At 48.2% G+C, this 26,633-nt stretch overlaps 7 protein-coding genes across 9 annotated transcripts; 4 read left to right on the plus strand and 3 right to left on the minus strand.

The window, feature by feature from the left end:
• Window positions 1-604: 604 nt before the first annotated feature.
• E1B28_003466 (uncharacterized protein) lies at window positions 605-1,757 on the plus strand (the record flags this gene model as incomplete). Its single annotated transcript, XM_043160450.1, has 3 exons — window positions 605-883; window positions 953-1,561; window positions 1,620-1,757. 3 exons carry the CDS (start codon window positions 605-607, stop codon window positions 1,755-1,757), a joined length of 1,026 nt encoding a protein of 341 aa, XP_043002407.1.
• Window positions 1,758-3,478: 1,721 nt separating this feature from the next.
• On the minus strand, window positions 3,479-5,699 carry E1B28_003467 (uncharacterized protein). Of its 2 annotated transcripts, XM_043160452.1 has the most exons (4): window positions 5,496-5,699; window positions 4,563-5,426; window positions 4,381-4,507; window positions 3,479-4,330 (listed from the first exon to the last, which is right to left on the minus strand). In XM_043160452.1, exons 2-4 carry the CDS (start codon window positions 5,399-5,401, stop codon window positions 3,689-3,691), a joined length of 1,608 nt encoding a protein of 535 aa, XP_043002409.1. In that variant the 5' UTR covers window positions 5,402-5,426; window positions 5,496-5,699; the 3' UTR covers window positions 3,479-3,688. The 2 variants fall into 2 exon arrangements, with proteins under 2 accessions (XP_043002409.1, XP_043002408.1); XM_043160451.1 differs by having other exon boundaries at window positions 4,563-5,699.
• A 349-nt stretch (window positions 5,700-6,048) lies between these two features.
• On the plus strand, window positions 6,049-16,502 carry E1B28_003468 (Type I Iterative PKS; the record flags this gene model as incomplete). Its single annotated transcript, XM_043160453.1, has 34 exons — window positions 6,049-6,242; window positions 6,298-6,539; window positions 6,596-6,753; window positions 6,813-6,839; window positions 6,891-6,964; window positions 7,021-7,100; window positions 7,159-7,204; window positions 7,262-7,557; window positions 7,615-7,757; window positions 7,811-8,029; window positions 8,087-8,261; window positions 8,317-8,634; window positions 8,694-9,022; window positions 9,082-9,651; window positions 9,712-9,861; window positions 9,916-10,125; window positions 10,193-10,367; window positions 10,422-10,632; window positions 10,688-10,814; window positions 10,877-10,897; window positions 10,952-10,996; window positions 11,047-11,215; window positions 11,268-11,463; window positions 11,519-11,703; window positions 11,756-11,931; window positions 11,982-12,345; window positions 12,398-13,427; window positions 13,479-14,343; window positions 14,397-14,619; window positions 14,672-14,871; window positions 14,935-15,127; window positions 15,178-15,447; window positions 15,503-16,023; window positions 16,080-16,502. Exons 2-34 carry the CDS (start codon window positions 6,467-6,469, stop codon window positions 16,500-16,502), a joined length of 8,262 nt encoding a protein of 2,753 aa, XP_043002410.1. The 5' UTR covers window positions 6,049-6,242; window positions 6,298-6,466.
• Window positions 16,503-16,624: 122 nt separating this feature from the next.
• E1B28_003469 (uncharacterized protein) lies at window positions 16,625-17,283 on the minus strand. Of its 2 annotated transcripts, XM_043160454.1 has the most exons (4): window positions 17,158-17,283; window positions 16,896-17,098; window positions 16,825-16,843; window positions 16,625-16,775 (listed from the first exon to the last, which is right to left on the minus strand). In XM_043160454.1, the coding sequence occupies exons 1-4, from the start codon at window positions 17,181-17,183 to the stop codon at window positions 16,652-16,654; spliced, it is 372 nt and encodes a 123-aa protein (XP_043002411.1). In that variant the 5' UTR covers window positions 17,184-17,283; the 3' UTR covers window positions 16,625-16,651. The 2 variants fall into 2 exon arrangements, with proteins under 2 accessions (XP_043002411.1, XP_043002412.1); XM_043160455.1 differs by having other exon boundaries at window positions 16,896-17,283.
• A 1,725-nt stretch (window positions 17,284-19,008) lies between these two features.
• E1B28_003470 (uncharacterized protein) lies at window positions 19,009-20,515 on the plus strand (the record flags this gene model as incomplete). Its single annotated transcript, XM_043160456.1, has 13 exons — window positions 19,009-19,030; window positions 19,079-19,126; window positions 19,181-19,195; window positions 19,245-19,385; window positions 19,434-19,542; window positions 19,591-19,613; window positions 19,672-19,693; window positions 19,747-19,920; window positions 19,983-20,089; window positions 20,141-20,190; window positions 20,237-20,346; window positions 20,405-20,426; window positions 20,477-20,515. 13 exons carry the CDS (start codon window positions 19,009-19,011, stop codon window positions 20,513-20,515), a joined length of 882 nt encoding a protein of 293 aa, XP_043002413.1.
• A 2,033-nt stretch (window positions 20,516-22,548) lies between these two features.
• Window positions 22,549-23,835, plus strand: E1B28_003471 (uncharacterized protein; the record flags this gene model as incomplete). The annotated part of the gene is made up of 10 exons (XM_043160457.1): window positions 22,549-22,726; window positions 22,789-22,816; window positions 22,886-23,006; window positions 23,070-23,281; window positions 23,334-23,350; window positions 23,404-23,526; window positions 23,582-23,605; window positions 23,667-23,674; window positions 23,735-23,760; window positions 23,817-23,835. The coding sequence occupies 10 exons, from the start codon at window positions 22,549-22,551 to the stop codon at window positions 23,833-23,835; spliced, it is 756 nt and encodes a 251-aa protein (XP_043002414.1).
• Window positions 23,836-24,481: 646 nt separating this feature from the next.
• E1B28_003472 (uncharacterized protein) lies at window positions 24,482-25,756 on the minus strand (the record flags this gene model as incomplete). Its single annotated transcript, XM_043160458.1, has 1 exon — window positions 24,482-25,756. The coding sequence occupies one exon, from the start codon at window positions 25,754-25,756 to the stop codon at window positions 24,482-24,484; it is 1,275 nt and encodes a 424-aa protein (XP_043002415.1).
• Window positions 25,757-26,633: the final 877 nt, after the last annotated feature.

Below are 26,633 nucleotides of genomic sequence, written 5' to 3' on the forward strand. Positions count from 1 at the left end.
TGAAAAAACCTAAACGCAGAGTTTTTTGATACTACTATGAGATCAACGGATCTATATGCGACGTTAGAGCGACGAGTAGCGGACACTTGGCGAGAATTAGCCCGGGACAAACGGAAAAGACGCACGCTCGGCCTGAATTCCTCATATTTTGTCTGAATTTGTTTAATTGGCCTGATAGTGTCCACGGACATCTCATTGGGGTTCATCGCCCCGCGCCCAGTAGTACTTAATAGACCTACCCCCTCTTGGTAAATCGGCAACGCGGAGCTCGAGTAGGTACTTCAGCTAACCATTTTCATTTTCAAATCTTCCTACCTACCTGGTATTAGGTAATGACAGGCTATTTATTCTTCCGACCGCTCATCAGTAAAACGTCAGCCACAAATTAAAGCCACTTACCTGCTACTTAATCTTTAAATCTTTATAATAGATGAACATTTATTCAGGAAGTCTGGAAAAACCACTTTCTCCCGGACGGCAATCTTGGGGAATTCAGACCCACGAACTGGCGGATTTGAGAGGGACAGACCTTTGACTTCGCAACGACTCGAACTACTTATATCAGGCCACGTTCGTGCACAACAGCGTTCTTTCCTACTAGGCCATGACCGTGAGCTGGCAAGCACGTCGAGTCTTCGTCTTTTCCCATCCTCGCACCGCTTGTCACGTCTTCTTCCAACTCCTCGCAACGCATCCAATATTCCAAGTCGTAACGCCATTCTGTTGCGCTGGTGCGAATGAAGTTAGTACGGAAGCGCAAGCAGTTCGTAGCAGGCAAGAATGGCAGGATCTTCTGTCAATGAGCGACGAGGATGCTTCAAAAATCACTTGGCAAGGAAGTATAGATGGCTTGCAGAGGGAGGTTGCTGAAGCTGAACTTAATGTGAGTCGAGCAATTGTTTTGTTTGACCTTTTACAACGTTCTTGACCTTTTCTTTTTCTTTCTTTCAAGGGGAAGTTTGCTCTGACGATGGACCACCCTTCCTTTTTGATCGCATCCTCACAACTCCAAGCTCACCTCGGCATTCGAGGATGCGAGGCGAAGCCAACTCCCGTAATAATAGATCGGAAGTTGGATGTTGGTGCTGTATACCCTCATCTCGACGCCGGGATAACCCCAGAGGCTCACCCCAACCCAACATTACTTCCTGACCGATTCTTCTTCTCATTCACACCAATCATAACTATCCGCCATCCCGCTCGAGTCCTGCCCTCATTTCTTCGGGCCTTACAACGCCTTGGAGATGACATTTCCCATCCGGAGTTTGCTGTACACGGAGAAAGCTTTCGACTGGAGCGTCTGATTTTCGACAGCTTCAAGGCTTATGAGGAAGCACGTGCGGTGGCAGAAGGCCGAAAGGCGAAGGTTCCCATTGTGATTGACGGCGATAAGCTCGTCAGGGATCCTCAAGATCAAATGAAGGAGCTGTGTATGTTGCTAGGTATTGATGAGGGCCAGTTAAAGTATTCTTGGGATCCGCCTAGACTCCTGGAGCATACCAAGATGGCACGAGCATACATGGACGAGTTTAATCGGTCTACTGGGATTTTCTTCAATCCGGTGAGTGGGAGCCTTTTCCGATCCGCGGAGGCGTGCATGTTCATCGTCTAGCAACTAGAGGGCCAAGGAGGTGAATATGGCGGAAGAAGTGAGATGTTGGAGGAAGGAATGGAATGAGGATATCGCGAGGATCTTAGAGGAAAAGGTTGCTGCGCAGATGGAGGATTACGAGTACTTACTCCAATTCAGTTTGTGAGGGGAGATAAGTGGTCAAGCCGACGCGTAAAATATTTGTGTTCGACAAGTTTGAGATCCGTAATTCCGTTGCCAAAGCAGGCCGTTTCAAATCTTCACCTCACAACACCATGTTGTCAGCCTCGACCGTTGGGTGAGAGTACCCCAGCCTTCACGTCCTCAGATAGAATTTTTTACTATTTTTTCTGCACAGGGGAGCGAGAGCGATAACCTCTCGCCAGAACCGATGTTCACACCCTCTCGAGCGTCAGTCTCCCACAGGAACCGCATACCTGATATCTGAAAAAGAATGTTAAACGCGGATCTTCGATATCTTAGCCAGCCTCCTCAGAGCATCAGATACTTACCACTAGCGCAGCGAGCATCCCGAAATGAGGCCAGTGATATTGAGAAGGTAAGCCGATAGTGTGGTGTGATCTAATTTCAGGGCGCCGAGACAGAACAAATTGTTGAAACTCCGTATACCAGCCAAACTATGTGGACTCATTCGTACACTCCAATGGCTCCATATCCCTCGACATAACACGCCAGAAGCACGGGTTGCTCTGCCGTGTCTCGACCGTTATAACGAAAAGCATCATATCGAACGTCGAAATCAATCATGGATATAGAGCCCTATTTCTGTCCGAGGCTCAAACGGCGGTCGCTGTTATGTCTACGCTGTTGGCCATAGTAGCGTACGAAAGGCCAGAAATCCTTCTCTTTCGCAGTCACTGGTTAAGGCCGATGTCATCTGGCTCGTGTTCAAAAGGCTCGGGAAAGCATTTGATCTGCGAGCGCGATCGACCACCGAAAGCCTTCGAACCTTCTTCCAGGGGGAAGCCTTGATGTCGCAGATGGAGGCCTGAGCATCTCTTGGAGGAAGGGAAGTGACATTCCGTAGATATCGAAAGGTCACTGATAAATGATGGTGGACTTGGCGTCGCTGCCAATTCACTGATTGAAAGGTAACTAACAGTTGTAGGCATCGTACGCATCATAGAGGGTGAAAAGTTGGCAGATCCCGACTTGCTGAAGGTAGTGGTTGTTGTAGATTGATGATGGCCGGTTGAATCTTCAATTCATATCTGGCTTTTATATTTCGAGGACTGGTGCGGACGTGGCGAGGCGGTATTGGTTGTGGAAGTCAAGTAGCACACGGCTGTAGTCATCATCCCCGAGTCGTCAGATGATGATTATATACGGCAGCCCAAGGATGGGCGTCGGACCATGGCCTTTAAAATTTAACGTTCCAGATTAGCAATGAAACTCTTTCATCGAGCCATGATCGCGTACCACTGAGCACAACTTTCCAGTAATCTCCCTGAATACGTTAACGGTTATATCGTGTGGCCCCGTGCGCGAAGTTGATTCGATGTTGATTTCCACGGCAGGCTGTGACTCGTGAGCCACTCTGCTCGAGCTCTTGCTAGGAAGTCGGGCGCTTGCGTTCGTCTTAATTTTCAGCTTAACTTGTAGTATCGCATTTATGTCCAACTAGCGCTCAATTTGACCATCTTCCTCATGAGTTGTCGCTTTGTGTGTGATAAGGGTGGCGCGGACAGTGCAGTGGAGAAATGTAAGAGTTTCGGCTACTTGGGAGTGTTTTGATCCTTTTTGAGCTGATGTTCGTTCTGAGGGAAAGAGTGTAAATCCGTGACTGCTCACGTGGTTGTAAGATTAATTGGCTTTGCGATGGTTTGGGGTCCCTGTTACCTCCCTCTCCCTCAGACAAATTTCTGTCCGTGATGTTGACAGCTGGAGGCTGACCAAACGGACTCCCTTACTCATGTATCCAATAGATTACAGTACGTGGTAGTACGAACAAACGACAAGGTTATAAGGGCAGTATGACTTTATCTGAGTTTTCGTTACTGATCTAGAGATATCGCCTAAGTTGCAACACCCAAGTCCCAGGAGAAGAAAAAGAGCCAAACAACGGTTGGTTAGATACTAAAGTTTTTGAGACCAAAGACCATGGAAGCCAATCGGAAACACCGTCTCCATCTCTGCCCTCGCCAGCTCCGACATATCCTTTGCGTCCAGAATAATTAACAAACTCTTCCTCCTGTCTCCATCCAACACGACACTGAGAACTACACCATCATCTTCAGACCTGGATTCAGCTCCCGGTCGAGGGACAAAAATGGGTTCACTGGGAGTATACCCAGGAATGCCCCAAGCTTTGTGACCACGACCGACCATATCCAGTTTGATGATGCGGTCCGCAAAAGTATGATGAGAACGTGGGTCGAGTTTATTGATCCCATACGCGTAGCGATAGGGATGATGGTACTTGGCGGGATGGACAGTTGGTAATTCGATACATTCGGATTGCGGTAGCGTGAACTCAACCACAGCCGGACGAGCTTTCGTACGGGAAGACTGTGGCGAAGACGCAGTGATGGCAGGCAAGCGGAATCGACGAGCACGACCCATAAGCATCGGATTGTCGGCGGAAAGATTTCGAAGTTTATTAAGGTGGAGGAGATCGATGACTGAGTTATCCTCGTAGACGGACATGTCGATCACGATGTCATCGTTTTGAGGATCATCGAAAGCGTTCAGGTGGTGGAAGCAGAAGAACGGCGAAGTCTGGGGGGTGAGGACTCGAGTAGCAAACAATTGTGATTGATCGAACTCACCTCGTACTTCGCGACAATGCCACCGTTCTTCCTGTCAAGGACGTAGAACAACGTGTTGAGATTGGGGTTCCATTTCTTGTCGATCGACTGGGCGATATTCCGATTGTACAGCACTGACAAGCCGTACCTGTCGTTCAGCGTCAGAAACCGAGAAACAAGGCAGTCAAGAAAGTCATGCGTACCCTGTAATATGTGCTTGCCATACCGTAAGCACCACGTACTTGGAGGTCATTGCGAAGGAATGCAAATATGAAGCAGGCGCATCCTTGATTTCAGCCAAGATATCAACAGAACCGTCCTGGGTAATTCTGAAGACCTTGTATGTGGGGAAACGGCCACCGAGTTTACATGAGTAGTTGAAAAAGTCACCAGTCTCTTTGTCGCGACAAGAGTGAGCGGCGCTTAGTTGTCCGTCAAGGCGTGTATCCAAAGCTTTGTAATTAGCGGATGAGAGAGGCTCGAGGGAAACAGGATCCAGCAGCTGAAGACCTTCGGCATCTGTCTTGGCCACGATATACTGGGGTCCAGATGTCTGGTGAGACAACGAAAGGTCTGGAGTGATTTTGTTCCAGCCAGGCATATCCGGGGTCAATGTCACTTGTACATTGATGCTGGAGGGAGAACCACCTGATGTAGGAGGGGAACGCATCTGTTGGAAAACCGTAAAGAACTTCTTGAAGATGCTTTCACAAATGTCGGGCTGTTGAGCAAATGAAATTCCGGGTATCTTTCCCTGCTCCGAGATGTGCTGTTCGTAGTCCTCCGATGCCTTTCGAGAACGATAAGAGACTCTCTGACCGCCTGGGAATATCTCGAAACGGTGGTTCATGCTGAGTCCGTCAAACCAATGTTGAATATCGACTGTCTTTGAGGAGTGATTGGAAGTGGGTATCCTGTAAGTTCCTGGACCTGTTCGATAGAGGACACCGGACAACCAAGGAGGAATTGAACCATGGATGGTGAGGTCGACTGGAACTCGTGTTTCCGGTGCGTTTTCGAAGCCCAAAGCGTAAGGGTGCATACGACGAATTTGAGGAAGTGGGACTCTGGCGGTGCGAAAGGAATGGAGTTTGTTAGTGGCGCAAAGGAGCATCTTTGAGGGAGGAAAATCGAACTAAAGAACCTGGCATGTGCCAATGGAAAAAGTATCCTCTGACTCCTCTCAGTCGAATCTCATTGGTGAAGGACTTCGGTGACAAACAACATGCCGTGAAATGGGATATGAGCACTTTAACGCAGCTGTTCATAGAATGGAATAGTCCAACAATGGGCAACATGAGGTAGAGGCAATTTCCACTTACGCAGTAACACAGAGTAACACGTCCAGGCCCTTGGCGAAATATGTCATGCGTTGCCGAGGTGCCGAAGGGCTTTCCACCTCTAGATGTTCCCAAACATGTCAAACATGGTAAAGCACTTCCAGGGGCTGACTACTTCCGGCCCCGGCATGCTAGCCGAATACTCTGTATTTTGCAAAGCTTTTGTCGATGGACTACTGATTCCACGTAAAATAGTCAGAGGCCTACGTACCAATGCACAGCTCGATCACGCAATTTACAGCAAGTATCACGCGGGCCGGCTAGGGAAGGCAACGAGCCTTCCGGACCATTAGCGTGATCGTGTGACATGAGAAACCGGCGGCTTTATTCCCGTCAACTTTGAATTCATGCAACTCATGCATACTACTGTACGACGTCCATTCACTTCCTTCACTAACAAGCGATGACGAACCTATTCATCTCATTGCAATTCAACGTTCAATCGAGCTGGGTCGGAATGATACTGGACCAGTTCATGGTCGTGAAAGAATGTCAACCTAGTCGCGCACCCGCTTTTTGCAAAAAATTAAAAATGAGTCGCAGGTAACGCAGCAAGTGTCCAATTACTTCCATTCTAACTTCTTCTTGGACCGCACAGGCTATGTTTTAGTACGGCAATAAGAGGTCTCGATGCGCTGAAGGACTGTGCAGCGTTATAAGAAGCTCAACGGATTTACACCTTGTCCACTGAGCTCCTTTGCTACGGAGTCTTTGCAATTTCGAACAACCCAAACTTCACCGACGCGTCAGCGCGGCAGCCATCGATAATGGCTTCAGTTCCGCTCTCTAAATCTCGTCCCAGCTACACCAATCCCAATCCTAATGCCATGTCTATCGTTGGTTAGTGTGCTATCCAGTCTGGTCATACTTGGGCTACAATTTTTTTCTCTGTTTAGGAATGTCTATTTCTGCACCAGGCGGTGTCGACGATGGATTGGATACTGCGGAATTCTACGAGTTCTTGAAGGCTCGTGGATCCGGCATTATCGTCGTCCCAAAGGATCGATGGAACGCCGAAGCGTATCATGGTTCCCAACCAGGGAAGATTCTCACTGTAGGTTTTCATGCTAAGCCGCGATGTACATTCTGTTCAATCCTTTCTATACTTGCCAGACTAAGGGAGGGTACATCCCGAACTTCGTGAGAGGTTCTACCTTCCTCGTGTGACTTTGTGCTCACCACGTTTCGCAGACCGTTGGTGATCCTCAAGAGTTTGGTATTACGCCTGCAGAAGCAGCCCAAATGTCTTGCACACAACTCTCGACGTAAGTAATCATCTCTTGGAAAGATTTCAGGGATCAAATGCCATTACTTTTTGAAGGCTACACCAAGCATTTAACGCTCTGCAGCGCAGCGGCGTTGACTTTCGTGGAACGAACACAGGTGTATACGTCGGTTGTGGTATGTTGGATTTATTCTTGGCTTCCTTTAGTGACGTTAATCAACGACCTCAATGCAGCTGGGGGTGGACCTCCCTTCGACTTTGACATTACTGAGGCCGGAGCGTAAGTCTCAATATCTTTTACAGGTCTAAAACTTCATCGAACCACTCCCTTGAACAGGTATTACATGACTGGTACTTCACTCGCAATCGCCGCCAATCGTATCAGCTACGTCTTCGATATGACCGGACCATCTCTGCCAGTCGACACCGCTTGCTCTTCCAGTCTTACTGCGATGCATCTCGCAGTACAGGCTATCAGAAACGGGGAATGTGATCAAGCAGTCGTTGCAGGTGTCAACATTATCATGAGCCCACTTGAAACGTCCTCCTTCAGTCAACTGGGTGTCTTGAGTCCGGATGGTATCTCCAAGTCTTTTGATGAAGATGCCAACGGATACGCGCGTGGTGACGTTGGTGTGTTCTTTCTCTGTTTTTTCTTCTTCGTATACTGATTCGTCTGTATTTTTGTAGTGGGTGCATTGGTGATTAAACGTCACGATCTCTCAGTTAGAGACCACGATCGAATCTTGGCTACTCTCGCTGGTTCGGCTTTGACGTCTTGCGGCTCATTGATGGGCTCTTTGACAACTCCTAGTCCCGACGCTCAGACTCAGGTAGGTTCTCGCATGCCGTGGGACTACAATAATGAGCTGAATCCGTACTTCAGGCAATCAAGAATGCCTACGCTGACGCAGGCCTAGTGCCCAGCCAGGCCGACTTTATCGAGCTTCACGGCACAGGAACGATAGTTGGCGATCAAATCGAAGCTAATGCTGCTGGTGCCTGTTTCTCCGAAGGTCGTGAAGGCAGAGAGATTGTGATCGGTTCAGTCAAAAGTAACGTCGGTCATGGTGAAATGGGTGCTTACATTAGCTCCATCGTGAAGGTAAGAGCTTTTGTTGGTGTCCCTACTAGTTGAAGCTGAGCGAGGCCCTCCATGAAGGTCGTGATGATGTTGGAACAGAAGCAAATTTTGCCCAACGGTTATTTCAAGAAACCTTCCTCCCGGATCAACTTTGAGAAGTTCAACCTTCGTGTGCCGCTCGCCGTGGAAGATTTTGTTCCCCACGACCGCAATCAAGGACTTATCGCGTCGATCTCTAGTTTCGGGTTTGGAGGTCAGTTCTGATATATGTTCGGGTTACATCAATGATGAAAGTTATGACTGTTTAGGCTCTTGTGGTCATACTGTCCTTCGCGAACACGAGGTCAGACCGATTCTTCCAGACTACCACTCGCTGAACTCGGCCCCTTATCTGTTCGCTATTGGTGGACTTACTCCACGCAGCGTAAACTCCTTAGTGGAAAGTTACAAAGCCGAGTATACGAAGGTTGATCCTGGATCACTCTCTGAGCATCTTGGATCTCGTGCTCGTCAAATGAGCTGGAGGTCCTTCGCTGTCGCTGATTCACTTGCCGAAGCCAGGTTTACGGAACCTGTCATGGTCAATAAACGAGCTGTTCCTCTAGTGTTCTGTTTCTCAGGACAAGGTAAAGTCAATCTCACATCATTGCATCAGGCCGAATGCTAAGCTTTTATTTTCTTTGAGGTCCTCAACACTGGCAACAAGGTCGTGATTTATTCGTGAAGTATTCAGTTTTCCGCGAAAGTATCCTTGCATCGGACAAGGTCCACACAGAGTATACGGGGAAATCGTTCCTCGCGAACTCTGGTCTGTTCCTTCCTGACCCGCCGAAGGATTCGATTCTCGCGAAATCGTTGACATGGTCAGCTGACGTAATATCTATCAGTATTGCCTTCTTCCAGATTGCTCTTTTCGATCTATTGGTTCATCTTGGTCTCAAACCCGATGCTATTGTTGGCCACTCTATTGGTGAAACTGCAGTTCTTTACGCCAGTGGTGCAATGCCTCGAGACGTGAGTTTTGCTTTAGCAGTACCATTCAAAAGCATTCTAACTGAGCTATTCTTTCGCAGATGGTCATTAAGATCGCTATTGCTCGAGGTGGTGCCCTTTGCGTCGTCGACAACATCGGCGGTGCCATGGTCGCTCTTTCTGGTTGCGATAGCCCAACTGTTCAAGATTACATTGACACCATTGTTGCTATATCCAATAACCCCAAGGCTGGTGTTACCGACACGCTCCATATCGCTGCTCGCAATAGTCCTACCGACTTCGGTGTCTCTGGTGCTGAATATTTGGTTGACGAATTGACGAAATACATTGACACATGGATCTCGGGTGTCTCAGCGCGCAAGCTTCGCGTTGGAACCGCTGTACATTCGCCTTACGTCAATGCTTGTGAGGCACAATACCGCCAGGAGCTCTACAGGATCTTTGCCTCGTATCCTGGCCCCCACAGACCGAAGATTCCTGTCATGTCCACTGTCACGGCTGAGTTTGTGACTACTGAATACACGGTCGATTATCTGTGGAATAACCTTCGCCAACCTGTACGCTTCTGTGATGCGATACCGAAGATCATGGAGAAATACGGAGAGTCGACTGTTTTCCTTGAAATTGCTCCTCATCCTGTCTTGTCTTCGGTATGTTTCTATGCAACTTTGATTTGTTCTGAATTCGATCTAACGCTGGATATCATGCAGTACATTAAACAGATGGGTGCAGTTGAATCTGTTCCCGGGAGCAAACGACCACCCTCTGCACGCCACATCAAACCCGGATCTCGTCCTCCTACCGAACTCGATACCCTTTACGATTCGCTTGGTAACCTCCTTGTGTGTGGTGTCAACTCGGTGAGATCTTTCCCTTCATTGGATTTGCAACATTATACTTACCGCTACCACTAGGTCAACTTTGCACTCTTGAACGGGTGTCCCCCGGAGAAGATTCAAGAACCGAAATACCCCTTCCAGCCCAAGTACTTCCCAATTGGACATCGTGTTCCCAGTTACTTGCACAAACTGCTTCCTGCCGAAAGACCACTCAACAGTGAACGACTCCGTGTCAGTCCTCGACTTCCCGAGGATTGGATGGCAGACCACGTTATCGACCAATCTGTATGTTCAGTTTTTCCCCGTTCAGTTTTTCCCCGTTCATTTTCATCTACTGACTATCAGTTTCTAGAACCTGATTCCTGCTGCTGCATACATTGAAATGGCTCTTGAATTCCCCGATGTCACTTCTGTTTGGGACTGCCGGTTCGAATCTGCGTTTATCCTCGATGGTAACGTACCAGCCTCTACGTTGAAAGTGTCTCAGGACGGAAATAAGTGGAGTGTAAGATCTTCGAGCTCCCTTCGTGGGTGTCTTTCCTTTGTCTTTGATGTTCGCTGTTAACTTTCCTTGTCTGCAGAAAGCATGCAGGGTGACTTGACTTGGACCCGTTCTGAACCCGAGTTTGATAATTTACACGCGTACGGAAAACTCGGCTATGGAAAGCCAGAGATCAGTCCAGGTGGTATTACTCACATTGATGTGGATGCAGTTATCGCTCGATGCAAGACGACTGTCGGGCACGACGCAGTGTACGAAGAACTGGAGGGAGTTGCTCAATTTGGAACCGAGTAAGTTGATTATCTAATACGTGGGAGAGTTGATTCTGATTGGTTTCCTTTTTAGATTCCGTCGTATCCAAAAGATCTCTGTGAACGAAAATGAGGCTATCGTCAGGATTAAGGGCCATGGGGAGACATTGACTCGGATTGGCTATGCTTTCCACCCTGCGCTGATGGATGCTGTTTTTCAGGCGAGTGCTTAATCTCCCGTGAACCGTCTTTCTCTCATTGTCATTTCGCGGCCGTTTCACAGTCTGGTATCAGCTGGAACTTGGTTCGTTTCCTTATCCTTACCTGTTTGCGGCTTCTCATAGGGCTCAAAAAATAGCTTTACGATCACGTTAATGTTGGGAACGTAGAACGAACATTCATGGTGAGTTCCAAGTAGTCGGATACCGACCGACTACTTACATATATTCACAGTTGCCCCACTCCTTGGCTCGTGGTTTCAGAAACGATGGAAGCACTGACCCGTTGGTCTTCCCGGATGAATTCAATGTTTATGCTGTCCTCGCCTATTGGTCCCCCTCGTCCTGGACCTTGGACTGTTACGTCCTGAATGACAACAACGATGTTGTCTTTACGTTTGAAGGTGGATTGATCCTTGTGCTCGCAATTTCTCGATAATTAACCCATCAAAAAAGGCTTGCATTTCGAGTTGGTTCAGCAAGACCACCCTAAGGTTTCTGAACGATTCAGCATGATCTGGCAGCCACGAGCCCTCCCTCAGTCTCGCATTCGAGGGCATGTAACACTCGACGACGACCAGACTGCTGAAATTCAAGAACTGCTCGATTCACTGGACAAGCTAGCGCTTGGGTACACCGCGAGAGCCCTTAGGTAATTGTCTTCATGCCTTTTCCTGGAACCTGTTAGACTCACAGCCGCCTTCAAGTCGTCTTCCTCCCGATTTCTCAACGCCACTTCCGGATCGCAAACGATACATGGCCTGGGCACTTGAAAGGACCTCCGGATTGTCCACGACGTTGTCAAAAAAGATGGAGGATGTATCAACTGTTCTGAAAGAGAAATACCCCTCTCTATTCGAACTCACACAGCGAGTTGGAGAACGTCAGACTGGTACGATTGGTATTTTATTACCCCTCTTTGCAACTCTAACAGCTCCGCTTAGATATCTTCGTCAATTCCAAGGCCGCCGTCGATATCCTCTTTCGAGATGACTTGATGAGCCGAATCTATGAGCACCCACCGTTCATTGGAAACGTGTTCGATGAGACCGTCAAGGAATTCGTCAAGTTAGTGAAGAGTGCCATTGATGCTGGCAAGCGTGTTGTCCGTGTTCTTGAGGTAAGTATTCTTTTATTCATCCTCCAGACTTCAACTAAGTCCCTGTATAGGTCGGTGCAGGTACTGGTCGATTCACTTCTCTCTTGGGCCATGCTCTCCTCGACGCGAAACTGGAACACTGCTACGTTGATTACGTCTGCTCCGACATTTCGATCTCTCTTGCCCAAGAGGCAACTGCCAAGTCACCGTGGAACACGATAGTCCCTGTCGCTTTTGATCTCAACAAGCCGTTGGAAGAGCAAAACGTTGATCCTGCCAGTTTCGATATCATTGTTGCTTTCGATGTTCTCCATGCCACGCCAAACATTATCGGTACACTCACCATCCTTCGCGAATTGTTACTTCCTGGTGGTCATTTGGCGATCATTGAGCTGGACGGAAACTCGTTTGCCTCCGGTGCTGTTGGAAGCATTTGTTCGTATCTCATATTTTCTCATTGTCTCGTCTCGTACTTACATTACTGTAGGGATGGACTTTATTTTCGGATCATTCCAGGAATGGTTTGGTGTTCTCGAGCACCGGGATGCCTTACACTGTTCCTTGAGCAAGACGGAGTGGAACCGAACTTTGCGAAGTTCAGGTTTCTCCGACAGTCTCTTTCTCACTACCAGAGGAGTTACCGTTTCTCACATGTCTTTCTTTTCTCAAACCACGCAGACGGCCCTGAAAAATACATCTGGTCAATCGACTCCGCTGCTCGAAAACGATTGTTCTTCATCACCTTTGCGTTCACTCTCTTTGTCGTCCCTGACCACACCTTCCTCTGCCGCCTCTTACCTCGTTGATCAGCGGCCACCAGCTACAGTCTCCGTCCATGACCGCTACTCGTTACTGAAGAGGCTAGGAATCCCCGCTCTATTCTCCCCTAGCAAACAAAAGCCCTCCACTCCTGTATTGTCTGCCATTGTCCAGGAAGATCTTCGCCGCTCCTCGCCTTCTCTCTGTCATGCGCTCCCGCCCAACACCATCATTCGTCGCTTCCTTGCAGGAGATGAGGTTAGACTGGTGAAATATGTTTCCACCCTTGATTCCACTGTTCCGTTGAAGGTTTGGTTGTACACTAACACTGAAACTATCAATGCGACCTTGTTGGGACTCGGTCGATCCCTCAGACACGAGTTTGGGCTTTGGAAGATCTACATTATTCTCTTTCCCACTTCATGGAATTCCTCAACTCAGGAGGACTACATTCGCAATCAACTCATTCCGTTGCAATGGGTTGATGCGGAGGTCATGGTCGACCAGGAAGGGAACATGCGAGTGCCACGTGTCGTAGCAGGGCCTGGTGGGCCGGAAACGGAGTTTGCAAGCGCAAAGCCTTTGCATTTCAATGACACCGACTTTTGGCGAGCTTTTCCCCGTCCTTTGGATGCTGAAGATGTCCAAGTCTCTGTCTCGTTTATCGCGCTCTCGAGTGTTATCCCAGGCCACTCTGAGTTCTCTGGAAAGGTTGAAGCTATTGGAGCAAACGTCAAGAAGTCCTTGATCGGAATGAGGTGAGATAGGGCATTCTGTTTGCTTAGTTCTTTTTCTAACGGACTTCTCAGAGTTATGGGGGTCACACCTGGTCCCAATGGAAATTACGTCGTCTGTCCTCAGGGCTGTATTTCAGTTGTGCCTGACCGCATGAGTCTTCCTTTCGCTGCAGCCCTTGCTGGACGCTTAGCGTTCACATCTTCCGTTGTTGTCGAATCCCTGGCTCACGCCAAGATTGGTGCCCGTGTCATACTTCACGCTGGGGATTGCTCTCCAGCCGCTATGGCCACCTTTGCCTACCTCCAAGAGCGCAACTTCGACACCTTCGTCACAGTTTCCGATCCCGCTTCCCATCACATACCCCACAAGAATGTTCTCGGATCTAGCAATGTTCAAGTCTGGTCTCACGCAGTTCGAAGGTGGTCCTCAGAAGGTGCCGACTTCATATTCAACTTTGGAAACGATCCGATTGTTTTAGAAGAGTCGGTTGAAAGACTTGCTCGACGAGGGACGCTCATCCAGATTGGAGATAAATATCCCTCACGCATCCATTCTGGGCAGCGCTTCAAATCGGTTGGGTTCGATCGTCTCTTCTCTGGGGAGGAGAATATTTTGGAACACGCGCTGCAGACTATTTCCCGACAAACCATGACACGGATATCACCATCTTCGCTTATTTTCCAGGTCGATGCTCTCAAACTTGCGCATTCGAAAGCTGCTGATTACAAGGACATGTCGATCCTTCTCGATTTCGAAACGCTTCCGCAGGGCATGACAGTGTACAAACCAGGAAGGCTACGGGGTACCAACGCCTTTGATCCGCGTGCATCTTATGTTGTGATCGGTGGTGTTGGCGGCCTTGGTGTTAATATTGCCCGATGTTTGGTGGAGGGTGGAGCTCGGCATGTCGTATTGACCTCACGCTCCGGTGACAAGGCAAGTCCATCATTGCAATACAGCGATGATTATTGATTCTTCATGTCATTCAGGCTTTCGCGAACGGAGGACTTGCTAAAGAGAAGAGGATCATTAAGTTCCTGCGCGAGCAGACCGGAGTTACTATTGATGTTGTTGCAGTTGACTGTCTTGACGAAGCCAAGACGAAGACCTTGTTCTCCACCCTCCCCAACATTGCAGGCATATTCTATGTTGCTGTTAGGCTCAATGATGCCCTCTTCCTCAACCTCACCACAGAGGAAGACTGGAAGAAAGGTATATTTACTTCCTGACTTGATCAAACATTCTTCTCAACCACGTTATTTAGTGTACGATGTCAAGATCAAAGGCCTTCGTGTCCTCCTTGATGCTGTTGATCCCAAGAAACTCGACTTCCTGGTGCTAACTAGTTCAATGGCTACTGTCAGCGGATCTCCTGGACAAGTCAACTATGCTGCCGCACAAACAGAGATGGAGGCGATGGGTGCTAAGATTCCTAACTGCATTTCGGTCACAGTTCCACCCTTGGTGCGTTTTCTTACAATCCTGATAATACATTCGACGTTGACTTTGTTTGCTATCTGTTTCTAGACTGATGGAGGTGTTTTCGTGCGAAGCATACCCACAGGTAATGCTCGCAGCGCTGCACTAGACAAGTACAAGGACCTTGGTATGACCGCAATCAAATGCGCTATGCACTGTATCGATGCTATCTGGACAATTGGAACCCCAGCATACCAGCCTGTCTACATCCCGAAGACGAACTGGAAGAAAATCATGGAAAGTAAGTGCCGCTCACATGAAGACCCCCCATCAAACGCTCAATTTTTCCAGTTGCTGTTCCCGATTACCACCAAGCCGCTATGAGGCACTTGTTGGTGAAAGAAAACTCAGACGCTTTAGCTTCAAATGGGAAAGTCGAGCAAACGATCCTTGGGGCTTGCGCCTCCGTGCTGTCGCTCGAAATTGACCGCGTCGAAGACAACATTCCTCTTTCAACCTACGGTTTGGATTCATTGACGTCGGTCCGTCTCAGCGGAATCCTCAAGACTTACTTCAGCGTCGAGGTGACCCAATTACAACTTCTGAGTCAAACAATGACTGGTGAGGACCATCAGCCCTATTTCCAGTCTACTTCGATCCTTATGACTGTCTCCAGTTGCGAGACTGTATCAGCTCCAGGAAGAACAGAAGGCAGCCGCTGTCAACAACCCCGCCAAAGCCGAGTCTACATCTGATCAAGAGCAGACCACCAACGTCCATGAAGCCGATCTCGATCAAACCATCGTTCGTCTGAACAACGTTACCGAGGGTAAACCGCTCTTCCTGATGCACGGTGCTGGTGGTGGTGTTGTTGTCCTCGTCAAAGCAGCTCAAAAGGCCCACTATCCTGTCTACGGTGTTCAGGACACTCCGGAAGCTCCCATCACTGGTACCTTGCGACAGCTCTCCGAGTTCTATCTCAGAAAGATTCGGGAGAAGCAGCCTGATGGACCTTACCGACTTGGTGGATTCTCTTTTGGAACATGTCTAGCGCTCGACATTGCAGAAATGCTAACGGCGCAAGGCGAAGTTGTTGAGGCCTTGGTTCTTTTGGACGGGTCACCTACCCTGTTCAAGAAACCATCTTTCCAGGCTCACGCTTTGAACGGAATCCACGATGGAAGCATTCGAAACGATGTAAGTTTACATTTTGCATTCGATTCTTTCATATTCTTATTGAAATTGCCCTTCAGATCATAGGAATCGTGAATGATATGGTGTCCAGTGGCACTTTGGACAATTCGGATGACCTTGGTATGCAATTTGAGGATCACTTCGAACGTGCGAAAGAGGGTGGAAACGGCCCTAAATGGATTACTCGATTCTGCACTGCCTACGTTTCCCATATCTTGATGGGCTGCCGTCGTGGTAAAGAGTTCCTCCAGGCGGAAGCTAAAGCCGGTGGAAGGTTGACGGTTGCATGGCCTGCAAAGAGGACGGTCTTGGTCCGCGCACTTGATGGTGTTTCAGCTCAACCATACGCGGCTGGTAGCTCTGCATATTTCGATCTCGACCTCTATGTCATAGGCGTGGAGAAGTACGACCTCCCTGGCACACATTTTGGTATTCTGTCGCCGAAGTCTGGTTTGGATGCCATTCTCGACAGACTGTTCTAATTCATCAGATATGGTTCTCATTTCTAAAACGAAACAGCTCCCCAAGATACTTGACAGGCATTGTTTCCCTATTGACCTATACTAAACATTATCGATGAAAAATGGTTAATTTCATACTATGGCCTTTCATATACATCCGAGCTTGATATTTAAATAACGGGATTGTGGATGAATTCACTGCCGAAGGTGTTGACGAAGTATACGTATGTGCGACTCAGAAATTTTGTCCGTTCTTTCCGGCTCGGTGTTGAATAGGTCGAATCACCCATTCCTCTGTGTACGTCAATTTCACGGAGATCTTAAAAACAGCGGCTTGCGTTACCGATGGTCGTAAATCAAGACTGACAAACGTTCAGCCGAGAAGCAAAATGATGAAAAGGTAGATAAACATACCTGGTCGATGAGCAACAAGAGGACTGGCCAACCTCTCCCAATCACCTCTCAAAGAGGTCATTCCGATGGGCAGAGCTCGGCCTATCCATTGAGAACCTTGAATCTCGTACGCCAAACTTGCACCGTCTGGAGCAGTGACAGTGAGAGGCTCAATCATTATTGAGAAAGATTGAAACTCGGCAATTATAAAACCCTGAGTAGCCCTGCAGCACTCATAACTAAGTTACTGTAAAGTGAGGAAAGGAAAAGGGAGGGAACTTACGGGGACGGCCCATCGGTCCGAGTCATCAGGAACCTTCACTTGCCAGTGATGCCCGGCCACCTGACGAACCATGAATGCATGACCGGCAATGACTATGCCGCATCAGAATGACAGGCTTCACCAGAAGTGGTCAGAGTATTATACCTAGGCCTGTGACAGACCTATCCCTGACGAGTTGGCAAACTGAGTACTGGAAAATGGAAGCAAATCATCAACCACACATTTCAGGGATTTGTGTAGGCCGTTTCGACAGGATCACGAGCCAAGCCGAACAAACCCGAACTCCAGAACGTGACGGACTGCCCTTTTCGGACGACAGCTTCTTTCACAGCTGCGTGCTACACCGACTAATGCCGATTTTATAGCCGTGCTCTTTTAACTTTGGACAAAAAAGTTGGCCCACCCGCCCGCTACAAAAGACCCCCTTCTACCGCGACAACTTCTGGGACCTACGTGCTCGAGGGGTCGGGATATTCACACAGCATGCCACCTCTCTTGAAAAGAGTGCATAGAAACTTCTGCTGCCAAAAATCTGTCAGGTACACTTGTTTCCGCCTACCGTTTGTCACCGAAACTCACCGAAACCTAGAACAAAATCTAGAAACAACCCCTATGGATAGGCACCCAATGACGCCGCAAAACGAACTTGAACATGCGACACGCCTACAAGTTTAGAAGACATCACTCAAAGGCGTGATAACCCCCTTCATGTACGCATAACGTGTATTGACATGGATCTGTTCGCCGATAGTATACCTATCAAGGAGAATCGACGACAGCGGGGACCCAATGGGGATAAACAAAGCACGAGAACTAGCATAATCAAAGGGGAAGCTACGATACTTATCGATGTCGACGAGACGGAAACGGTGATTACAGTACATCATCTCCCACCATGCTACCCGAAACTTCGGATACGAATCGGTGGGATCTGGAGCGCTCAGGTACTGTACAACTTTGAAACCTGCCTTCGGTCGCTGATTTCGATTAACTACTCAGAACACGAACATTCAACTCTGACTCAACTAAACGCTGACCAACTTAGCTGCTAGTTGAAGGACGATAGCAAACCCGCAGTTCATCGCCTGGTAGGCGATATCCGGCACTGAATTGGGCAATTGTGAGCCAAAAGAATACACGGATATGTTGGACTAAAAAGGTGCAGTCTAGCTGCCAGTTGAGAGAATACACGGATATGTTGAACCAAAAAGGTGCAGTCTAGCTGTCAGTTCAGCGGATATGTTGGACTGAACAGGTGCACAGTCTAGCTGTTCAGTTCAGAGAATTGACCGTTGACCACCCGTTCTTGATGTCCTTCGCATTTAAACGGGATCCCATCCGAGGCTCTTCGCGAGGTATTTTTACCGTTCACCTGATGGATACGCGAGCAGGAACGCTTACGGTAGCACCGACACTGACGGGCCACGAGTGAAAAGTAGAAGGAGTGTATCCGTGGACCGGGAACTTGGAAAGATACACAATCCTCGGGATCTCTGAGAGCAATCAACAATAAAGAGCATCTCAGAGAACTAGGAGCTCGGAAGGGTGCTGGGCTGGGGGACCTTGGTCAAACCTCGTGAAGCCGGGGATCAAGTTCAGGGACAATATTGAGGAGCCTAGCTCCGACTGACAGGTAAGCTCAACCTACTTCGACAGGAGGCTTGCATCGAACCCACAGGAATTGCTTTTTGGAATACAAGGTCTGATACCATTTTTGAACGAATCTAAAAAGCTTACCAAAGCCAACAGCTCCTTCATTTTCTATTTAACTCGATACCTATCCACTGTAGAATACTATCGTTTCTTAACAACTCTCAGCTCCAAGCCTCCACTACTCGTAACTAACTGAAAATGTCTCTGCGACGCGGAATTTGTTAGTGAATCCTCTTCTTTCCTTGTCACTGTTTCATCGTTGGCATAGACCACATCGAGAATGCTGGGGTTCCCAGTGCCATTGATCTCAAAGACGGTACATTTTCACTCCATTCGACTTGATGTACTCGACTGTATCTGTTATTTCCAGGCAGCTCCAGTGACGGTCAGCACCGCCATCGCTTGTACCGTCTTATAGCTCATGTAGTTGGCAGGCACACCTATCGTTGGCTGGCAGTTTACACCAGACACGATCAACTGGCATCAGCTCTGGCTTGCTGAACCAATCCCCAACGTTGCTGATACCTTTACCCTTTGCAACCTGTTCAGCGGTACCTACATGGATCTCTACAACGGCACGCAGCTTTTGTTATCTTGCACATATGGTCCTCACGATTAGCCAGGTTCTTCCGAAGCGGGCACCGCAGTCAATGGTTGGCAAGGAAGTGCCTTTACGACCAATCCCCACCAGCTCTGGACCATCAAGAAGTCGAGCGACGGTACGAGCTACAAGTAAGAAACACTGTGCTGGCTTCCCTCTGGCATTCACCGCTTTCACAGGATCCAGAATTATGGAAGTAAAAGTAGAGCTTTATCGTCGACCTCCCTTGTAAGTTATTGCGCTGATATCCTTTTATACAGCCTTCGTCGATCTTGTCAATGGGTATGTAACTTACCTTGTTACTCCTTACACCCCTCATCATGGTCTGTTTACAGCGACAGCTCTGATGGGGCCAAAATTGCTGGATGGACCGGCACTTGGGATGAAGGTAACCCTCACCAGAAATGGTACTTCAATAGGATGAGCGTCTCCAGCGCGGAGGCCCAAGCGGCTATCGCGCGAAACCCTCATATTCATGGGACTTACAGAGGATACATCCTCGATGGAGAGTATGTTACTCGTACTTAAATGGATTCTACGACCCACTGATACGATACGGCAATACTCACAGATATCTTGTCCTCCCTAACGCTACTTTCACGCAGATTTGGAAAGACTCCGGTCTTCCTGGTAGCAAATGGCGTGAGCAAATCTATGATTGCGATGACTTTGCTATAGGTGAGTACACGTCGGATCGCCCGAGCCCGCAGTCTGACCTCCCGTTTTTAGCCATGAAGGCCGCCGTTGGGAAGTGGGGCGCCGACTCCTGGAAGGCTAATGTAAGTCACTCCCAATCGGCATGTTAGTGGCTAAATGTGCGCGCAGGGCTTCGCCATCTTTTGTGGAGTTATGCTTGGTGTCAACAAGGCTGGAGATGCGGCCCATGCTTACAACTTCACCCTCACCAAGGACCATGCTGACATTGTCTTCTTTGAGTAAGCTCCACCGGTTCGGCTTCGAGGTGCAGTTGCTGATCCATCACCTACCCTACAGGCCTCAGAACGGTGGATACCTGGTGAGATTGGGTTGTTTATTCTCTCCATTGACTAACTTGACGGTGTTCAGAACGACATTGGCTATGACAGCTACATGGCCTTCTACTGAAGGGACGGGTGAAAAGACCTGTTATGATGCGAAATGTACAGTCCAAGAGAAAAAGACGGAAAAAAACCGCGTGTACCAGATGTCCGATAAACAGTCATATGTATAATCCAGATACTCGATTTACTTCTCACTGCGCTACTCTGCCTTACGTTCCTCCGAGCTCTTCGAAAGAGCACTAGCGAAGAGCATCTTCTGTCGGGACACAACGTCGTTATCGTCATCCTCTACATTCGAAATCCATCCGCTTTTTTGGCGACCTGGAGATACCACGTCTCTTCGACTCTGTTCTCGTTCGAAGCCATTGAAGGCTCGGATATTCCTGCAATGGCCATATAAGATGATTCGTTCGGGACGATCGGTACATTGTTGCCGCTGATATAAACGATCTCACTGGCTATCCGTTCACAAAACTGTCGCTAGTGGTTTCCATCGTCCTGAACTCTAGAAATGCTTTAGATGTCTAAACGAGGATCGAACACAGTTATAGAACGCACGGTCAGTGTACGCGGCGGCGCCTTTTACACTTCATGCCGCTCTTGAGCTGGCAGCACCTCTTCCTGATTTCTCACTTCCAGCCGGATCCAGGCTAATGTGGAATGATGATTCGGTGACAGATCTCAGGATATAAGCTTGTCTTCAACTATGGTATTCGTTTCCGTTACATCGAAAGTGAGAGGCTTAATAACGCATATCACACACCCGAATTCTGCTCAACTGCCACCGTCCCAGCAGCTTCAGCTATCATTGATTTTTCTCCATCGGACGCGATCAGCGTTTTCGGAAATTGAATATGCAGTCGAAGGTCCTGGACTTGAACTTGAGCGCTTAAGCACCGACGGAAACGATTTAGATCCATAACTATAATTCAGTGAATCATGTATCGTTAGTACTGTATGTGTTCGCGACGAGGGATGAATCGATGATACATGGTCGATACATGACATGGATCGGGAAACCGAACCCGACTCATCTTGTTTTTTGGTCCGCTTAACTGTTACTGTGAGAATTTCTTTCCCTTTTTATCACACAGATAAGATAACGCCTGATCCGGTAACGGTTTATCGCGTTCTCACTCCAACACGTTTTTTTCTGATCTTTCGCTTCAAGGTAAATTTCCTTCTCGGTCTTTGCAGAGCGGCCGTCTAATCTGCACTTACATCCGTCACGACCTAGGACTTGTACCTGCCAGCGGGCCTTCGCTGGCCCACATACACCATGTAAATGATTCTCCTCGACCCTCCTACTCTGCCTCCAGGCCTCTACCTACATCAAAGTCTGCTACCTGGGATTGAGTTGGATGACTTTTGACATCGCGAAAAAGTAAATCAAAGAGAGGACGCCTGCAGTCGATGTTGAGGGGAGGTGTGTTCTGCTCGGATTTTGGCTTCATCAATCGTCATGATTTCTCGTTCCAGGTCCTCGCATACCGGAGCTTGCATGGCGGTATCAGGAACTCTGGATAAACCGACTCCGAAACTTCGGTTGAAAAAGTGCGATAACAAGCCTGTCAGTCGTTATCACTCGAATCTAGATGTAAAACACCGCACAACGAATAGGCCATACAGCAAAGCAATAGAGTTTGAGCGGATAACCACGAGGATCAACAGCAAGCATTAATCCAATGAAGGAGTGATAAACGACTTGCAATCGGCGAATTCGGACCATGGCTCAAGGTCCTTATGCAGTATCAGCGCTTTGGGCTATGTTAGGACGCGACTCGCATGCTGCATATGCGTTGTGCTTCTTGTTCACCTAACATAGATGGACGTTTCCCGTAATGTCCAAGATAGCTACCATGCACGGCCCCGTCATACCAGTCCATTGGGCAAGGGGAACATTTACAACACTTACACAACATCTTTCCGTATTTTCCGTTTAGAAAGCGTACAAGTGGACGACTGAATGAATGCTATGGATTCAGCAGCCTGGACCACGTATTACGAGCAGGAGTTGAATCTCGATATGTTCCATAGAAAAGGTATAAAAGAACAAATGCCTGCTTCTCAAACTGGAACTCACTTCCTTGTCCAAAGATGTTCAAGCACGCTATCATCGGCTGTCTGCTTTCGACGATAATCTCCTCTGTCCAAGGACATGGATACGTCCAGGAAATCACTGCTGACGGGGCGAAATACACCGGATGGTTACCTTACAACGATCCCTACACGACCCCGATACCCGAACGTATCGTTCGGAAATTTCCAGACAACGGTATCTATTCACGTTAAAAAATTTCCTTGAACTTTCATTGTCCTCATCTCCGATGTTTGTAGGTCCCGTTCAAGACTTGAGTGTGATTGAGTACGTCGCACTCACTCAAAGTTGTATACACCGAAGTGTTGATTGATTTCTGTTGTGTTCTTCATACAGCATCCAATGCAATGGTTGGGCCGCTCAAGGCTCCGCGACCACACCGGCACCTCTGGTGGCCAAAATCACTGCTGGCTCTCAATTGACTCTAAACTGGACTTTCTGGCCCGAAGACCACAAGGTGAGAGCCATCACCGGTATTCTGACGGCTTTCTAGTTATAAACTTCGCTGATCCATTGACAGGGCCCCATGCTCACTTACATGGCTCGTGCACCCAGCGACATCACGAAATGGTTGCCGGGAAGTAGCGCTGTATGGTTCAAGATCGATGAGTCCGGCAAGGACTCTGATGGAGTCTGGGCGGCTTCGGATAAACTGGATGCTAACAATGGTATCTACAAGGTGACCATCCCGAAAAATCTTAAGCCCGGTCAATACATTATTCGGCATGAAGTGTAAGTTCTTTTTAGTAGTACATGGTTTGGTTGTACTAACGCTGGACTTCAGTATTGCTCTCCACTTTGGTAAATGTTCTGATCTTTCGACGAAGTGGCGATAATAAACCGTTTATCGGCAGCCGCTCAATATCCTGGGGTTCAAATATATCCCTCCTGCATTCAGGTTGACGTTGTTGGTAGTGGAAACGCTTTCCCAACTTCCTTCGTGTCATTCCCGGGAGCGTACACTCCGACCACACCAGGTGAGTTCCAGTACGCCATTTTGGAACGACGGTTGTTAATTCATTCTACTTATAGGAATGGTTTATGATATATACTCGAGTAAGCATTCCTTCCTTCCTTCCGAGGTCGATTGCAGGTTTACTTACGCTACCTTTAACAGACACCGGGGTGCGTGCAGCTTTCGTCAACTATATCATATCTTCAACTGATTTCTTTTTTCCATCTCAGCCATACCCAATTCCTGGACCAGCTGTGTAAGCTTTCCAAATACCGCACTAATCGTTCCTGAACTGATAAGAAATCTCCGCAGATGGACCGGCGGAAACTAAGAGGATGAAGAATGTCAAAGCAAGAAGAGTACTACATATGTTCTATTATCATGGATATCTGCACTATTATTTCGACAGGGAATAGTGACCTATTTCACAACTTCCTTCGCTCCGAACGCATCAGTAAGCTTCAGTTTCGAAGTCAAAACCTCGACAGTCGATTCAAGTGAGGATGGTTCTTGCGTGATCGTTCGAAGCATCGATAAAGGGTCCTTAAGCTTAGAAGATACACCTCTTCCATCGATGTAAATGTGCTTCCACAGAGAGGGCTGGGAAGCGGAACGGAGCGCCATGGCATGCCTTTGAGACACTTCACAGTGTACATAAAGCATTCTTGTTCGTAAGGGCGCAGTGGTCAAGACGGAGAAGAGAAGCCGGAAAGAAAGTGGTGAAAGCCGGTGAATCCTAGTTTCATCCCATATCCTGAAGCTTCGATTGTTGTCTAGCAACGGAAACAAGCACCTGACACTAAGCGTCAGGGATTCCGAACCCACCTCGCTCGACCAAAATGTCAGTCTGCATGTTGAGGGAGGAAATGTTCGATTTTGATAGTTTGTCGAGAGTTAGCATTCCGAGTAGCCCATCGCCGGGGACGTCCGAGTCTGAATGTGAGACTACTCGTGAGGACCCCTGCGGTCGCTAGGTCTCATTCTGTCAACATCTTCATTGCCGCATAAGTAGCGTCCACAAAATATCTCATGCCGCCCGAGCAAACGGGGAAATCTCCCATCCAGTCATTCTCAAGTACCTCTAGAGGGACGCCGAACGATAGTCTCTGGACCACCGATACTGATTTTGACCTCGTGGCAAACATAGGGAAATGTGGACATTTGTTGAGACGTCTCCATAAAATACAACGCGCATAACCAATGGTCCGAGTCGTCCAATACACCCTTTCGTGAGTCTTCCAGGATCCTTGCGCAAATCTGACCGTTACTCCTAGCCGATCATCGTCCTCGAATTCTTTGGGATTCAGAAGTATGCCAAAGAAATGCATGACGCTGAAAATCATATCAACAGGACGAGATGAGGTACGCATGAGAGCACATTGCCAGATGGCTTGACGTTGACCGACTCCCGTTATGCGGGCGCCGATGAGCGGTTGAGCGTGCGCCTGGTTGAAGCCAAAAGGCCGATGGATGGAGTATTTCGCGACCGTGAGGACATCATCGAGCGTCATATAGGCAGCCAGTACAGATGTTCTCCCTGATCGTAATGGTTTCTCCCTGGTGTCGATAAACGAAAGGGATGCAACATGCGTTTCGAATTGCAGGGAAGGGTTTTGTGAATAGAGGACAATAGCGTCGTCACGTTTTGGAGCCAGAGCTTCCTGTAAGGTCCATGCACGGTCCATCCATGTCGTATCATCATTTGAGAACGCGAGTCTCCCTAGGCCACCGGGAACGATGATACACGTAGACTCCTTATAGATGTTGAACATCTGTATGATCTGCCATGCCTTGTCAGACTTGTCTGACTGAACGATGCCGATACGGTCCAACCAGAGATATTTTTTGCCCTCTTCACCAGCTACCCAGACAATGTCCCGAAGCACATCCAAGCTAGTGGGATCCCCATCTTCAGCACCACGAACGGTAAATGTTCCGGAGTCGACGTAGTCGGGAACCGGTACTCCTCTCCACACATAAGAGACGGCACAGTATTCCCCTGAGGGTAACTGGTCGAATTCGAAGACATCCAGGCGATTTTCGTGTTCTAAAGAGAGACAAGAAAGCATGCGAAACCGGCAAGGAGAAGCGTATGGTGTGATGTCGAGGCACTTGCCAGACAACTCGGTAATGCTACAAGAGAATATGAGATTAGGCTCATCATTGGTATCAGCTCTATCATGTCGACTCTGCTGACGACCATGTTCATTTTTTGCAATTTCGCGACCAAACTTAGTTCGATGGATGCCCATGAGGGACACTGGAGATCATGAATCCGTGAAAAGTGTAGGTGAGCTGTTTGAGTGATGGGAGACTTGCAAGTGCTGAATTCAGGCGAGTCGATAGTTCCCACGACATCCACCGTTCTGATCTCGTTATCATGACTTTACATTGTGATGGTCGGGAAATCGGCGACCCCCATCGAACCAGTACGAGGGGAGAGGAATGGAAGATAGAGATGCATCGAGAGGTGCGTACGTTTCGAGTATTCAAATTTCTTTGTTCCGCTCATAGCTGTTAGTATGACTGGTTTCCGACTGGCAGAATCAAGATCCTCAGAATCATTGATGTGAGATGTGTCGAGCGAAAGATTACGAAGATGAACCCGACCATCTTGATTCATACGAGGGGTATGACACGTCAAGAGCGAATCGAATAGCACATCTGGCTTGTATCAACGTCGAAGGCAGGGAAGAGTCTTCTCCGTTCCTATGTGTCGCGTATACTGGAAGCGATGCACAGAAAGTCGTTATACGCTACTCCTTGAATCAATCGAAGTATTACTCACCTTGTACGGCCAGGTTTTCAAACAGGATTGCCTCGCATCTTCTCGCGTCAGGTATGCGTCATCTCGTCCTCCAGGTGGCCCAAATTGATCATAAATGAATAGATATATAATGCAGCTTCGGCGGTTTAACGATTCCAATATTCCTATGGTCCTCTTCCACGAGGGTAAATGTCTTATCAGGTCGTCACAAACTTGCTCTGAATACCTTATAACGTAGAACTCATCCCGGTACATCATGTTTTGCAACGGCACCGTCAATTTTCCTTAGCTCTGCGATGCTACTTTACTTTGCAAGCCGGCATCGCACCTTATCTGTTCATGAGGTTCTTATCCAATCTAAT

This window comes from Marasmius oreades, chromosome 11 (genome assembly GCF_018924745.1).
Source record: "Marasmius oreades isolate 03SP1 chromosome 11, whole genome shotgun sequence".
Lineage (NCBI taxonomy): Eukaryota > Fungi > Basidiomycota > Agaricomycetes > Agaricales > Marasmiaceae > Marasmius > Marasmius oreades.

Bases quoted from the DNA above. Each gene is read 5' to 3' on its own strand.
- E1B28_003467 (XM_043160451.1), bottom strand. From the start codon at position 5,473: ATGCTCCTTTGCGCCACTAACAAACTCCATTCCTTTCGCACCGCCAGA. The intron at 4,508-4,562 runs GTACGCATGACT...GCTGAACGACAG, and splicing joins TGGCAAGCACATATTACAGG to GTACGGCTTGTCAGTGCTGT. The intron at 4,331-4,380 runs GTGAGTTCGATC...CTCACCCCCCAG, and splicing joins GCATTGTCGCGAAGTACGAG to ACTTCGCCGTTCTTCTGCTT.
- E1B28_003469 (XM_043160454.1), bottom strand. From the start codon at position 17,183: ATGACTCGGACCGATGGGCCGTCCCC. The intron at 17,099-17,157 runs GTAAGTTCCCTC...TGAGTGCTGCAG, and splicing joins CGGACCGATGGGCCGTCCCC to GGCTACTCAGGGTTTTATAA.